This window comes from Brachycentrus maculatus, unplaced genomic scaffold, assembly GCF_059751285.1.
Source record: "Brachycentrus maculatus isolate JH-2025_06_01 unplaced genomic scaffold, ASM5975128v1 h1tg000008l, whole genome shotgun sequence".
NCBI lineage: Eukaryota > Metazoa > Arthropoda > Insecta > Trichoptera > Brachycentridae > Brachycentrus > Brachycentrus maculatus.
The window spans coordinates 401,361-417,562 of NW_028280763.1; the positions used below are offsets into that span (position 1 = coordinate 401,361).

General features: G+C 31.0%; 1 protein-coding gene and 2 non-coding genes across 6 annotated transcripts in view; 1 reads left to right on the top strand and 2 right to left on the bottom strand.

Moving 5' to 3' along the window:
- Positions 1–16,202, bottom strand: part of Tmhs (Tetraspan membrane protein in hair cell stereocilia) — a 39,304-nt gene that overhangs the window by 12,036 nt on the left and 11,066 nt on the right. For all 4 annotated transcript variants that reach the window (XM_088260669.1, XM_088260663.1, XM_088260653.1 and 1 more), the window contains exon 2: positions 4,358–4,456. In XM_088260669.1, the coding sequence (XP_088116795.1) occupies positions 4,358–4,456 (99 nt within the window). The remainder of the gene's footprint in view (positions 1–4,357; positions 4,457–16,202) is intronic.
- On the top strand, positions 12,083–12,201 carry LOC148313566 (5S ribosomal RNA). Its single transcript, XR_015837623.1, has one exon. It is a non-coding gene; the product is annotated as a 5S ribosomal RNA (ribosomal RNA).
- On the bottom strand, positions 14,332–14,403 carry TRNAM-CAU (transfer RNA methionine (anticodon CAU)). Its single transcript has one exon. It is a non-coding gene; the product is annotated as a tRNA-Met (tRNA).

Consider the following 16,202-nt stretch of genomic DNA (forward strand, 5'->3'; position numbering starts at 1 on the left):
ATAACACGCGGTATCTTTTATTTGTTGTTCCCGATCGTTAAAATGTAATTATACCTCGAACCGGAGAGGTTTAACACTTGGACTATCAAATATTCAGTCGGCGTCCGAGTAATTTAAATGGGTTTTTATGCAACATCGCTTCGACGAAATTACGCCATTTCGGCGTACTTTCACTCCAATATTGTCCAGAATCTAGAATAATTAACCGAATACCTGAGAAGAATGGCGATGTTTAAGAGGCGAGCCAAGTTGACGACAGGGATGCTTAACTGATTAACCTCTAAGCTGCTCCACACAGTTAAAACATATAATTATGAAAATAGTTAATGATAATTTAGATCGCCTAAACCGATTGAACAGAGTATACGATACTGAGAGCACGCGCCGAGCACGAGTCGACGGGAAGTATTCACGATAAAGTTGACTCTAAATTGAAATAATTTTGATATTTTATGACACTAAATCAAAGAGAACTAATTCATCCATGCCTCAAACCAAATTTAAGTGCAAAAAATTATGCATAGGTGTTGATATAAGTACGTAAAGTTGAAAAACTACTATGCATGCGATCCGCAGTCAACGGTACCTTTAAAAAAAACGACAATAGATGCGATCCGCAGCTTATGGGTTAAATAAACGAATATAATTCAATATCTAATGATCAGCATGCTCGGCTACCGTTCTGGAGGTCCCGGGTTCGATTCCGAGGGAGGTCAGGGCCAGGGGGGATTCTTTATCAAGAAGCGGTTAGCTTAGAAACCGGTAGACATTATAATTTAGTTTTGATAAAATATTTACAGTGATTTTAAAACAAAGTTACATTTTTATTATAAAATGGAAAATCACAAAGTTAGTGCTTCAAATATAAATTACATTTAAATACTATGTTGTTGTAAACAAATTATGCAAAATTCAAAGTATTGGACCCACTAGTTAGTAAAGCGAGAATAAAATTATACTTTTATTAATATTATTGTTATTATTATTATTATCGAAATACAGTACAAAATATCAATAGCTTTAATCGTGACTTTCCGCACAGCTTTTAAATTCAAGAGCATTTTTAGAATCTTATATGATGTTTTTAGCTTTTAAAAAAATGTTATATCGATTTAACTGATTAACACACTAAACGACGTAATATATTCATTGGTTTTCATATATATATATATATATATATATATAATATATAAAACCCTTATCCGCACCCCAATGGTGCATAGGGCACTGTGTCATATAAACGCAGTGTTATCTTGATCGTTTACACATGAAGGAAAGGTGATCAGCCCTCCGCTTCAGGTACCAGTCCATGGTAATATTGAATAAATATAACAGTGAAAAAATCACTCATATTTATTTTACCCCCCTTGGGAATCGAACCCGGGACCTCCAGAACGGTAGCCGAGCGTGCTGACCATTACACTACGGAGGTGGACAAAAATTGGTTTTCATATAGATACCTAATTTTAAAGTCTAGACTCTCCTCTTAAGGCTGAATACAATATTCCAAATGACGAAAACGCGGTGTGTCCATCTACATAACAGTAATACTAATGATGTATGCGCAAATTCAATATTTGAACACGATCTATGGGAAATGTAATAACTTGTGAATTTTGGGTCACTTTATTTACTGTCGACCGTCGCCGTCTTGCGAAATGATCCATAAATGAATTCTAATGACAGATGATCGCCGGCAAAAAATATACATATTAATGTCATTGCAGTTTACACACACGGTGAAGACATACTACAGAAAAATGTCATCATCATGTGGAAACCAAAAAATATAAAGTACATAAAACTAAAAGTGGAGATAATCCAGATTTTTTTATTTTAGTATTCGGACACACTTAAAATATTATAATATATATTAAAATGTAACTTTGTTTTATAATAACTATAAATATTTTATTATAACTTAATTATAATGTCTAGCGGTTTCGAAGTAAACCGCTTCTTTATCAAGACTGATTAATACTAAAACACTATCTACTTAACAATATTCAAAATATTACACACATGCAACAGAGGACTTAAATTAGATAACTTAGAAATATTAGAAATTAAAAAGGCAATTAATAATAATTTACAACTAGTAAATACTCAAGTAAACGATTTTTCTAAAAGTCGGTTATTTAATATGTTTCCAATCACTCATCATCCCTGATCCCTTTTGACTGTGACTGCTAATCAATACAAAAAAATAAAGCCACTTGAGATCTACCCAAGTTCCTTTGCCTAACCGTCAAAATATTTTGAATATTGTTAAGTAGATAGTGTTTTATCAGTCTTGATAAAGAAGCGGTTAGCTTCGAAAACGGTAGACATTATAATTAAGTTATAATAAAATATTTATAGTGATTTTAAAACAAAGTTACTTTTTAATAGATTTATATTATCCACTGACACTTCGTGATGGAATTGCATTTTTAATTTATTATTGGATTAAAACCAATATTTTTAGCTTTTCCACTTTTTTTATTTGACCAGCGACCGGGTTTCGTCGTTACCGACATCATCAGACTGGTGATGTCGGTAACGACAGACCAGTCTGATGATGTCGGTAACGACGAAACCCGGTAGCTGGTCAAATAAAAAAAGTGGAAAAGCTAAAAATATTGGTTTTAATCTAATAATAAATTAAAGTTACTTTTTCAATATAAAATGGAAAATCACAAAGCTAGTGCTTTAAATATAAATTATATTGTAAATATATTAAGTGGTCAAATTATAAACTTAAATAAAAAATAAAAATATGGTTTCCTAGCGTTTCTCGAGTGTGTGAATATAATCCAGGATTCGTACCTCACATACAAATGAAATAGTTTCTGCTTAATAAAAAGCTTACCTCGTCCCATCATCGTGAAGTCTATCCAGTTCAAGAAGTATGTATCGAGATAATTCAATATATCTAAAAGTTCCGAAAAATTGAGTAGTGTGGTTGTCAATCATGGATAGAATTTGTGAATGTTATACGTGCGTAAAGTGATCACTTAACAAAGCCTTTGACGGTCGTAAGCCCCCAAAAAAATGTGAAAATATGTAACTCCATAGTGGAGAAAACTCGGATTTGTGAACACGTATTTGGACACACTCAAAACGTTGTGAACGATGAGCTATACTTTTATTATAGAAAATAGAAGTATTTTTTTGTTTTTAATCATTTATTTGTTACTGTATACAACCATTTAAAAATTTATAAATAAAATTAAAATTATTTTTTGCAGAGACCCACCGAGGCACTTAGTGTGTCTTGTCGGTGGAGTTCTTTTTACATAGGTTTTCTATTGTTCATGTATTTATCTATTTTAACCTTATACATATACAAACAAAAAAGAAAGATTTAAAAAAAATAAAAACAATTTTACGATTTTCATAGAATTAACTCTTCATTTTCCCATTCTTTTATTTTGCCTTTGTTGCATATTTTAACCTCCGTTAAATAGTTGGTACATATGAAAAATAGGTGTAAAAAGCAAATATGTACAAATGAGTTATCCAAAAAAACAGTAAATAAAAAACAATTACGATAAATGGTGTTGTGTTGTCATATAAAAAAATGCGAGGTCATAAAGTGAGTTATAACATTTATTTTGCGAAATAAACATTGCTAATTTTTCATAGAACCATGTGGGGAAAGTAAGGATTAGCATAGATGTACATTCAGAGGCGTGCATTCTATGTAGGCAGAAAAGCAGTGCCTACCCTGGATTACTCGCGTTCCACATAGAAACACGACCAGTGCCTACTATGCCTTATCCTTACCCAACCCTGATAAAAAGTGAAAAAAAACTTCATCTGGTTTATTTCCAATTAGGAGTTTATAAAAAATATAAAAAAATTTGACATCTCATCACAGATGAAGAAGAATATGGAAGTCTGTCCTCAAAATGTTGTAAATAAAATAACTGGTCCAATTATAAGCTACATAAAAAAATGAAAATCATGTTTACAGGCGGGCCTCAAGTATGTGAATTTAATTTAAGATTCGGACCTTGCATACAAATAAAAAGAGTCTCTGCTTAATAAAAGCTTTCCCTATTCCGACATAGATGGCTGTACTCGCATGTACTGTGTCACGAGTTTGATCAATATATCTAGGAGTTCAAAAAATTTGAGTAGTGTGGTTTTCAATCATGGTGAATGTTACACGTTTGTAAAGTGATCAGTTAACCAGCCTATGACAGGCAAACCCTGCAAATGCCTAGACCTCCGTATTCTTCTTTATATATGTTGAGATGTCAAAAATATAAAAAAATTTATTTTACATATTGATATTTTTTAAATGATAACCGTACAGATTTCTAAAAATTAAAATATAATATTAACAACGTTTAAAAAAATTAACACTTACCGATTCCATATTGTGTGGCATCTGGTCCACAGGTATCTCGTACGACTTGCGCATCCCAACCCATGGGATAAAGTGCTACTCCGGCCCCGAGAGTGATGGCTGAAAAATGACATTAAAAGGTTTTTAAAAAACCATGAAATTCGATAGAATTTTTTGGATACACTGTAAAAATATACGTGGGGAGTCAGTGATTTGTTTAAATACACTGAGATAAACGTTTCAGATGAATTTCATTCACGGAAAAAGATATGCCGAGCCGTTAATCGGTTGATCGGATGAACGAATCTGTTGTTAATTCGGACACTAGCTCACTGGTTCACTCACTTTTTATCTCTTTTTTTATTTACATAAATAGTATACATTTATTTAAATTACAATTTTAAATATGGTAAAGTATTTTTTACAGAGACCCACCAAGCCACCTTGTGAGTCTTGTCGGTGGAGTTTTTTTTTACATACATTTTTATCGTTTTTATCCATTTTAACCTAACATATACACAAAACTGTGATAACCATTATCGATAAAATTAAGAAAGGTGTATTGAGATGGTTTGGACATGTGGAACGAATGAGTGAGGAAAGAACGGTAAAACAAATTAATGAGGCGAATGTTAGTGGGAAAAGAAGCATGGCACGAGCAGGTATGCCAAATACTTGAAAGTGGTCAGGTTAGGAGTCGTAACAATCGGCGGGTATGTATGAGGAGATGCATGAACGTGGAAGAGGCGAAGAATGTTTTCAAGGACAGAGTGGTGTGGCGCTCTATTCTCTCTGCCTACCCCTGCGGGGAAGCGGCGTGATGGTTAGTTAATTAGTTATATACACAAAAAGGGAGAGAAAATTAAGAATATAAACTGTTTTATAATTTTCATAGAATTAACTCTTCATCATTTACCGATTTCACATGGTAAATATCTATTATTAGACGCGTTTCGATGCATTCAGCATCATAATTAAACATCGTATTGGATAAAGATGCTGAATGTTGGATGTTCAAGGGCACAGATGTAATGTTTAGAATTAGCTTCACATACGTTTTTAAAAATGATGCGGAATACATCGAAAAACGTGTCACAACAGATTTTAAGACAAATTGGTATTCACGAAGTGAAATTTAATTTTAAAATAAATAAATATTATTTATTGATTTGGCTTTTAATTTGTAGAACTCCATTTTAATTTATGAATTAATTTTTAAATCAAACACAGATTTTTTGAGACTACTAAGTTGTATTTTATTACAAAAACCATAGAAATTACAACATTTTAAGTGTGTCCAAATACTTGTTCACAAAATCTGGATTATCTCCAATTACAGGAGTTATTTTTTTACTATTTTTTGAAATGTAAATGCCCAGACTTCCATATTTTTCTTCATCTTTGATGAGATGTCAAAAAATAATATGAAAATAACTCCTGTAATTGGCCGTAAACGCCCAGACTTCCATATTTTTCTTCATCTTTGACGAGATGTCAAAAAATAACGTAGAAATTAATATTGTGACAATTGTTTCGCCTACTTTTGGTATTTTCAAACGAATTTTCAATTTTTTTTTTTAAATATAAAGTACAACTTAGAAGACTCAAAAATCTGTGTTCTCCGTTGACATATTTCATTACTTGATTATTTTCATTAATTGATTCGGCAGTCACTTTGTGGTGAAATCTATCCATTTTTAACTAACGTTTTACTTTGTAAATACCACTATTTCTTAAAATCTACTGTGACACGTGTTTCGATGCATTCTGTGCATACGGTGTTTAAAAATGATGCGGAATGCATCGAAACACGTGTCACAGTAGATTTTAAGAAAGAGTGGTATTTAATAAGTAAAACATTAATTAAAAATGGACAATCATATTATTGATGTTACTGAATTAACTTCCGTCATCACAGTTATCATTCATGACATTTTAAGCAAGGAGTGATTATTTAGAGAGAAATCACTAATTAAAATTAAAAAGTTTTATAATATTTATAAATACTGCGAAAAGAAACAACACAGAGGCCGCTTGCGTCACGATCTCAACACCCAATCAATCATTCATCAATAAACAAAATCTAATAACTTTCACGGCCGATACGAAACGCACATACGGTAAGCTTACGTTGCTAGGTTGAGTGAAATTTTGAGGATCAATGTCAAGTGTTATTGAATGAATAAGTGTTTTAATTTCTAAAACAAATTATAAAAATATTTCTAGTACAAATAAACCAAGAATATTTATTTTATTTTATTTAATTAAAAGAGAAATATTTGTGTACAACATTTTGAGTATGTCCAAATACTCGCTCACAAAATCTGGATTATCTCCAATTACAGGAGTTACCTTCATATTATTTTTCGACATCTCATCAAAGATGAAGAAGACTATGGAAGTCTGGGCATTTACGGGGCTGACGACTGCCATAGGCTACGATAAAATATTACATACTGCTTCATTTTTAAAGAGGTCTAGTTTAACTGGTACATTTCTCTGGTTTCATCTAGAACCTGTTGGATTTTCTAGGTAACGAGATACGTCCGTGTCGCATTACGTCTCTTTTTTTTTGTATTATAATAACAGGAATAATGCAATCCGGTGCACTCCGCTACAGAATGACATATTGAGGTCATAATATAATATACATATCGCTCACTCCTTTCAAGAACGTCATAAATCAAAAAACTTAATGTTTCAGGAGAACGTTTTTAAAGTTTAAAAATATAACACAATATATATATATAAATATATATACATTGTGTTATAATCAAGCCACTTACTGAACTTTTTACTGTGCAACAGATCTTTTTTATCTATTCGAAAAATACATAGTACTTATATAAAAAAAAAATAAACAATATCTTTTAAAATGCAAAAACAACACTTTTTGCCCTGTAGCAGGTAAATATTATGTTTAAAGTATGCCGCTTTTGCTGGGATATAGTACAATTTCTGGGCATTCCGAAAACATGCACAACTGAAAATATGTTAGCTACGATGATGCGTCCAAGATGCAGGACGGCATTAAAAATTAATATACAACATTTTGAGTGTGTCCAAATACTTGTTCACAAATCTGGATTATCTCCAATTATAGGAGTATTTTTCATATTATTTTATTGAAATCTCATTGGATCATATATACATATATATATATATAGAACATCCAAGAATTTGAGTAGTGTGGTTGTCAATCATAGGTAGAATTGGTGAATGTTACACGTGTGTAAAGTAATCACTTAAACCAGCCTATGACGGTCGTAAGCCCCGTAAATTCCCAGACTTCCATATTCTTCTTCATCTTTGATGAGATGTCAAAAAAATAATATTAAAAATTAATTTTATTATAATTATTTCATCAAAAGTGTTTCAATTTTATATGAAATATGTATCGTTCTACCCTTTTGTTGAAACAAGATAGAAGTCTGAGCAGCCCATGGCTCAGGACCTGGCATTAGGCTGGCTTAAGTGATCACATTATACACGTGATCAATTAAACCAGCTTCAGATTAGTTAATAATGTAACTTAACTCAACTAACCAACCATCACACCGCAGGACTAGGCAGAGAGAATAGAACGCCATACCACTGTCTTTACAAACAATTTTCGTTTCTTCTACGTTTATATATATCGTATGTATCTGCCGATTCCTGACTTGACCACTTTCAAATATTGGAAATACTTGAGCATGCCAAGTATTCCTCAGTCTTCCTCTGCTTTCACTACCGACCACACTTGCCTCATAAATTTATTTCACTTTTCTTTCTTCACTCATTCGATTCACATGCCCAAACCATCTCGACACGACTTTTATAATTTTATCAATAGTGCTTGTATCAGCCTTGCATTCTTTCCTTATATCGCCATTCGAACATCTGTGAAATCGAACATGGACCTCAAGCGCGGTAGACGAACACGTACATTAAATTAAAATAACAAAATTAAATTAAGAGTATAAACGTTCTGAAAAAAAGTGAAAACTTTTGTATCAAAATTGGCCATAAATTTCGTTGCACCGCATTCACACAACCATACAAAATTGGCAATAGAAAAAATGTGTGGTATACCTACACCTAACAATCATTAATGAGAATACTCGCATTGCTATGCCCAAACAAGAAATCAAGTTTTTTTTATATGTTTTTTTGTGGATACATTATTAAAATGTAAAATGAAAAGTAAAGAAAATAACCTGTTAATAACTTATAGTTTTTGTTGTAAAATAATTGTGTTCAAGTATCAGCTTTTTCAAGAGTTCAGCATCCACAAAAAGTGTTTTTTCTTTACTCGAAAAAGAAAGTGGTTTTACTGGCAACTTAAGATACTAGGATCAAATCCCAGGAAGTCCAACATCATTAGTTTATTTCCAAATTGTCATAATCACGGTAATAAAATTGTTTGGGGTAGTTTTTTTTAAGAATAACCCACAAAGCCTCTACTTTAGAGGCTCGTCTGCAGGTAGGATAGTAAGGAAAGGGAAGGTAAATGTGAAAAATACATCAGACAATTGAAAATAAATATTTCTTGAATTTACTTTGCAATTGGCAAGAGCCGCCCGCGACGACAATTTCGCAGTCGAGCGTTTAATTTCTGAATGTTATTTAAATACAGTACAGAATCAACTATAGATACTACAACAAACTCGCACATGATCTGACGTATGAATCATATCATTCAATAAATTTTTCAATGATATATGATATGATTCATATCTATGAGTTCCAAAAATGTTAGTAGTGTGGTTATAAATTATGGATAGAATGTTGAATGAATGTATATAAAGTGATCACTTAAATCAGCTATGACAGGTCGTAAGCCCCGTAAATACACAGACATCTATATTCCTCTATATTGAGATGTCATAATGTAAAAATAACTCTCTAAGTTGAGAAACGCAGATTTGTGAACAACGATTTGGACACACCCAAAATTTTGTGAAAAAACAACGAAAACATTGAAAATGCTCTAGGATAGCAGCTGTCAAGAAACACGCTGTCCGCCACGAACAATGTTTAGTATTGCTTATGTTGATATTATGTTCAAAAGATGGCGCTGCCATTGCTGTAAAAATGTTTTGACCAGTCACCTGAGCCCCAAGGCTCCGCGGAACACACTTTGAGAACCACTGACTTAGAGCTTCAGGGCTAGGTCATACCGCGTATATCTACCGTTGTAATCATAGGTAGTAGATGCTTTGCGGTATAGTTTCATTAGCGGAGAAAAAACATTTCTGTTGTTGAATATCGACACGGTAAGCCAAATTGAATTAAAATAATAAAAATGAACCAAATTAGATTCAATAATGGGTTATTTTATTTAGTTTATTATAATAAAATGATCCAAATTGCTTTTAATGTAGCTTTCTCCCATATCTGCGGTTTGATATACACGATGTCTATAGTTATGTAGAAAAAAATAGAAGATGGCAGAAATTTGAGTCGTGGTCTGATTAATGGTCAGCGCCGCGGACTGTGAATTAGAATTTCTAGGTTCGATTCCCCACTATATATCATAACGTAATTCCTATTTTTAAGAACTAGGCCTAGGCCCGAAAAAAATATAAGATTTAAATACATAATAAGAAATTGACTTTTTCAAAAAAAAACAAACAAAAACCGCTATTCGAAAAATAAATCGCGATAAAATTTTATGTAATAATTAAGAATTTAAAATAAATAACTCGAGAGATCGTGTTTCTAATAAACCCATATATTTTTTAATTAAAATTAAATAAATAAATAAAAATAAGAAACAGCTCCTACCCCCTCTTCAACCTTCAATTGTCCCAAGGACACAACTCTATAATTTAGAATTAGCTTCACACACGGTGTTTGAAAATGATGCAGAATGCATCGAAACACGTGTCACAGTATATTTTAAGGAATAGTGGTATTCACTAAGTAAAACATTAATTAAAAATTGAATTTCCCATTTTATAATGCATCATATAGTTCTTAAACACTGTGTATATTATTTTATCACTACCGCTGAAAGACAGAACCAGTCCGATAAGAGCTTTCTAGGTATGCCGATCACTTTAATAACATCATGTCAGAGAGTATTTTCGATAAATTTATTTCAAAATTATATTTGATAAAAAAAACCACCACGTCGAAGTTGTATAGTAAATCTTGTTGGGCAACTATCAAAAGTTAAAAGTAAAAGTTACCGAATATTTTATTCTTTTTTTTTTAATTAATCATTCGCCTTTTTATACATAGAGCACTCTTTCTCTGAAAATCACATAAAAAATAGGATTTTTAAATCTTAAATAAAACCGTGGAAACTCTCAAAGCCAGCACTATGGACCGACTAGAGACATTCGAAATGTGGCTACATCCAAAAATTTGAGTAGTGTGGTTGTCAATCATGGGTAGGATCGGTGAATGTTACACGTGTATAAAACGATAATTTAAACAAGTTCGTGACGATCGTATGCCCTGTAAATGCCCAGACTTCCATATTCTTCTTCATATATGTTGAGATGTCTAAAATGTAATAAAATTGTACTTACAATATATTTGTACTGTTTTTTTTTATCCAAGCGATTTCTTCAATTTCTATGTCATTTTATCGATTATCAGTAGACCGCAAAAAACACATTAAAATGTGTAATTCATAAATTACGGTGATATTCTGCTGTGTCCGTGAATACCATTTATGGTAGGTACTGTATATTTATCAAACTTTCAAAGTATGGCTTTCTATTTCGTAGTCGTACGGTGATTACAGCTTACAAAATGTTTGGAAAATAAACATAAGTAGATCGTTGAAGAATGAAGATTTTTAGGAAAGAATATGTAAAAAATAACATGACAAAATCCAAGTTAAATTGATCTCTAGGTTTGACGCCGTATGGCATGCGACTGGAGCTTCTCCGTAATTTTAAATATTTTAGATTGCGTTGGATATTTGCATCGAAGTATGTATTTTTGTAACGAAAAACGGATTAGTGATAGTGATTAACATTTGGATTTCGTAACATAATATTTATTTTATTTTTTGACATCTCATCAAAGATGAAGAAGAAAATGGAAGTCTGGGCATTTACGGGGCTGACGACCGTAATAGGCTGGTTTAAGTGATCACTTAATACACACGTGTAACATTCACCAATTCTACCCATTATTGACAACCACACTACTCTAATTCTTGGAAGTTCTATATATATGAACCAATTTTAAAACATTGTTCTTGAATCACTAGAACTTCACTAGAGACATCTATTGGTGAGATGAAAATAATATTTTGTATTCAATGAGTATATTGTACTTATTTTAAGATTCTTCCATTGTCTTCCTTCCTGGTTCCATGCCAACTTATAGTCTTTGTAGACTGTTAAGGTCAGCTCTCCTCGTCTCGTAGGTCCTTTTATCATGGACAGCGTCACCTAGGCCATGCCTTCGCATCATGTTATCTTTCTGCAGCATTCATGATAGTTTGATCTTCCTCTAGATGTATATTATTTCGAGGAAGATCCATGGCGATTGCCTGGTTGACAATATATTAATATATGGTTGATAATATATACAGACTCTGCGTCCTATATGCCCATACCAATTGCCTTTCCTCTACCTTACTATTGATTGACACTCCAGCTGACCATCGAAGCATTCGCTTTCCAGCAGTTTCTAGTTGCCTAGAGTAGGTGAGTAGTAAGATTCTTCCATTGTAATAGAGTAAAAATAAATATTGAAGAATCAAAGTTGTATTAGAACCTTTAAAATATCAAGGCAGTCGCCAACGACCATACCATGTTGAATGCACCGGTTCTCGTCCGATCACCGAAATGAAGCAACATTGGGCGCGGTCAGTACTTGGATGGGTGACCGCTTGGGAACACCGCGTGCCGTTGGCCTAAGACTTTTTTTATTTTTTTTCTAATGAAAAATCCTAACAATAATGTGATTGGAAAAGTTTTACCGAGACAGTGTCATAATTATATAATTATGATTTATTGGAGCTTCGAAGCTGGCCCAGTACTCTTTTTTAACGATTATTTTTCCAGATAAAAAACACCATCTTTAATCGTTTACTTATAAAAGGTTTAATTAAAGCTGTGTCATAATCACAATAATGTCATTTATTTGAGTTTCGAGGAATTCGTTACAAGCTCAGACTAAAACATCAACATAACGTAATGTTTATTAAAGGGATATTTGCTAACATAGAATTCATTCCACCGGACCCCACTGGAAAGGTCACATGTCTGTTCACGCCCGATTTTTTAAAATAATGTACAATATATTGGATATTTTTTAATTTTTTAAAATATATAGAAAAATATTTTTATAATTAATTTTTTGAACTCCTTACCTTCCAATCACTCTTTTCTTTTCAAAACCATATAATTATTACGAATAAAAGCTTATTTTTTCAATGTAAAAACGGTGTTTTAAGAAGAAAAACATCAATTACGTAAAATCCAGGATTCGGACCTCACATACTAATAAAAAAGTTTCTGCTCAATAAAAAGCTTCTTCTCATCTCACCAATAGATGTCTCTAGTGAAGTCATAGTGATTCAAGAATAATGTTTCAAAATTGGTTCATATATATAGAGCTTCGAAGAATTTGAGAAGTGTAATTGACGGTCGTCACCCCCGTAAATGCCCAGACTTCCATATCCTTTTTCATCTTTGATGAGATGCCAAAAAATAATACATAGATATTTTATTTATTTTTCGGACATATAACACAACATGACTTTTTACATCATAACATAGAGATCTCCGTCGAACTACGTTAGATGGAAGTACATATTATGCTTAGGTAAGCATTATTTTTTCAGTCCAAATCATATGCTGATAACTGCCTATGGTGTTTTTATAGCCTTTGATAAAATGTCAAAAAATAATATGAAAATTACGTAAAATGTTACCAGGGTAGAAGAAAATTAAGTTGCGACTAAACGAATACTGGGTCTTTCAAGTATGTATTTACAGCTTTGTAGATTTAAAGCAAGAAATGTTTTATTACCATAAAAAGGGAATAACATAAGAAAATTATCCATGGATAATAATAATGATAAAATAACGTGATGAAGGCAGAAAAGCAAAATTGACCATACTTATTAGGAGCATTCAAGCGTAAAATATGGAGCAGTTTTCTATTAAATAGAAAACATTTAATTTTAGTACCGTCACCAATTCCATCATTTTTATGGTTTATTTCGATTCGTGGGAAATTTAAGCAAACACGTACTTATAATAAAATGGGAACGATAAGATATAGCACTGCTTCAAATAATGATTAGTTATTAAATAAAAATAATAAAAAATATATTTGGATTCAATTCTTATTTTTATCATAATTATAATATATTTAATTTGCTGCCCGTAACCATTAAGAATTCCAGTAGTGATCATGTCTTTAAGAACAGTGTCCGTCGATGGTTGTTTCTCGTTGGAAGGGACAAGGTAGAAAATGAATTAATTAAAGTCCGGGTGTAATTATTTCAGTGTAAAAACCTTTATACTCTAAATTATTATTGTATCTATTGTGTATAATGTGTATAATCAAATAATAAAATAAAACAAATAATAATGAAAATAAAAAATTGTATTAACATGCAAGTATTTCGGCTCAACACAGGCCATGCCTAAAGAAACGTAATATATATATATATATATATATATATATATATATATATATATATATATATATATATATATATATATATATATATATATATATATATATATATATATATATATATATATATATATGGTAAAAAAATGTTTGTAAATATGAAATTAATTTTTTTTTTTAAAACAATAAAAAAATACAAATTTGGATACAGTGATGACTGCGCACGACGAACTTTACGTTTTACAAATTTTTCAATAAAATTCATCTGAGAAAAAAAAACAAGTATGTATTATAAGTCAATTTTAAGTTCATATTTTAATGCGCTCTGTGAAGAAAATACAAAAAGAAAATCATATCCAGTTTGTTAACTCATACACAAAAAACGCAAAATAAATATCTAGCAGAACGTGGTTTCGATCCACGGACCTCTGGGTTATGGGCCCAGCACGCTTCCGCTGCGCCACTCTGCTATGAGGGGTGAGTGCCAAAATTACACTATTCAAATTAAACGCAAAGCACAGGCATAAAGCTGACTATCGAATTTGACCGATTTCTTGTGATTTTTCATATCAATTTATTAGCGAATAATAGCACATCATGAAATTTATCCATTACAATATCACTTCCTGTCGTTTTCTGAATAAAAATAATTAGATTTATTTAAAACATTCACTTCTAGCAAGGTGAACCGAATAAAGTAATTCTGAGTATGTACGAGTATAATATAATGTTTTCATTATTTGATACCGACTAGAAATGATTTTTATAAGGCGTGTGCATTTTAACCTTGTAATATACAATATCAACCACATTTACGGTACATTTTTGTATTATTTTAAATACATTTTTTAAACCAACACATACATAATTATTACAAATCAATTTATATTACAGATGAGGTATTTTGAAGTTTAAATCGGCTAAAAAAATAAAATAAAAACCTGTTTTATTATAAAGATTGAACCTTTCCATTTAACCCTTTGCACCCAAGACTTTTTTGTATGACATATATTTTTTGCAATTTCTTTTCTCCCATTTTCTCCTTCATTTCTTTTCCTATGTAACAGTAACGTCTTTCACACTAAGTTCATTTACTTAGTGATTTGTATCCTATCAAATTCATTTGTTTAAACTTTATGTACAGAATAAGAGATAAGTACCTACGTTGGCGGGTATTGCTAAAAAGATCCAATCACTCAGCGCAAGACTAATATAATGAAATTAATATTATAAAACACTGCCGTTCCGAGGTGCCCTATGCACCATTGATATCACCATACCGATAACGTTTACAAATTATATATTTTATTATGATAAAAAAAATATTTATTGAGCGCTCGTTTTAAGAATTCGCCTAAATCGCTAGCTTTATTTTAACAGCTACTAAAATTTAAACTGAAAGGTACAGAATAGATGCGAATTATAAATAACTTAGAACGTGCGGGTAAAATTAATTATATGTCATTTATTGGAAAATCTCAGGAAAGATACTTGCAATCATGTCAGTATTCAGACGACATGATATGGGTATGTAATTTGCGAAACTTTCTATGTAAAACAATACGTAAATAACAGTTTTCTCCAACATATATTTATTAACAGTTTTCTCTAACATATATTTATTATATATATATATATGTATATATATATATATATATATATATATATATATATATATATATATATATATATATGTATATATATATATATATATATATATATATATATATATATATATATATATATATATATATATATATATATATATATGTATATATAGAACGGTAGCCGAGCACGCTGACCATTACACTACGGAGGCGGACATTATGTTTAGGTCAGCATTATTTTTGCAGTCCAAATCATATGCTGATAACTGCCTATGGTGTTTTAATAATCTTCGACTGGAGAAAACTGTTATTTACGTATTGTTTTACATAGAAAGTTTCGCAAATTACATACCCATATCATGTCGTCTGAATACTGACATGATTGCAAGTATCTTTCCTGAGATTTTCCAATAAATGACTATAATATATATATATATATATATATATATATATATATATATATATATATATATATATATATATATATATATATATATATATATATATATATATATATATATATATATATATATATATATATATATATATATATATATATATATATATATATATATATACGTGATTTTTTCACTCTAATATTTATTCAATATTACACTGTACTGGTAACTGAAGTGGAGGGCTGATCACCTTTCCTTCATGTG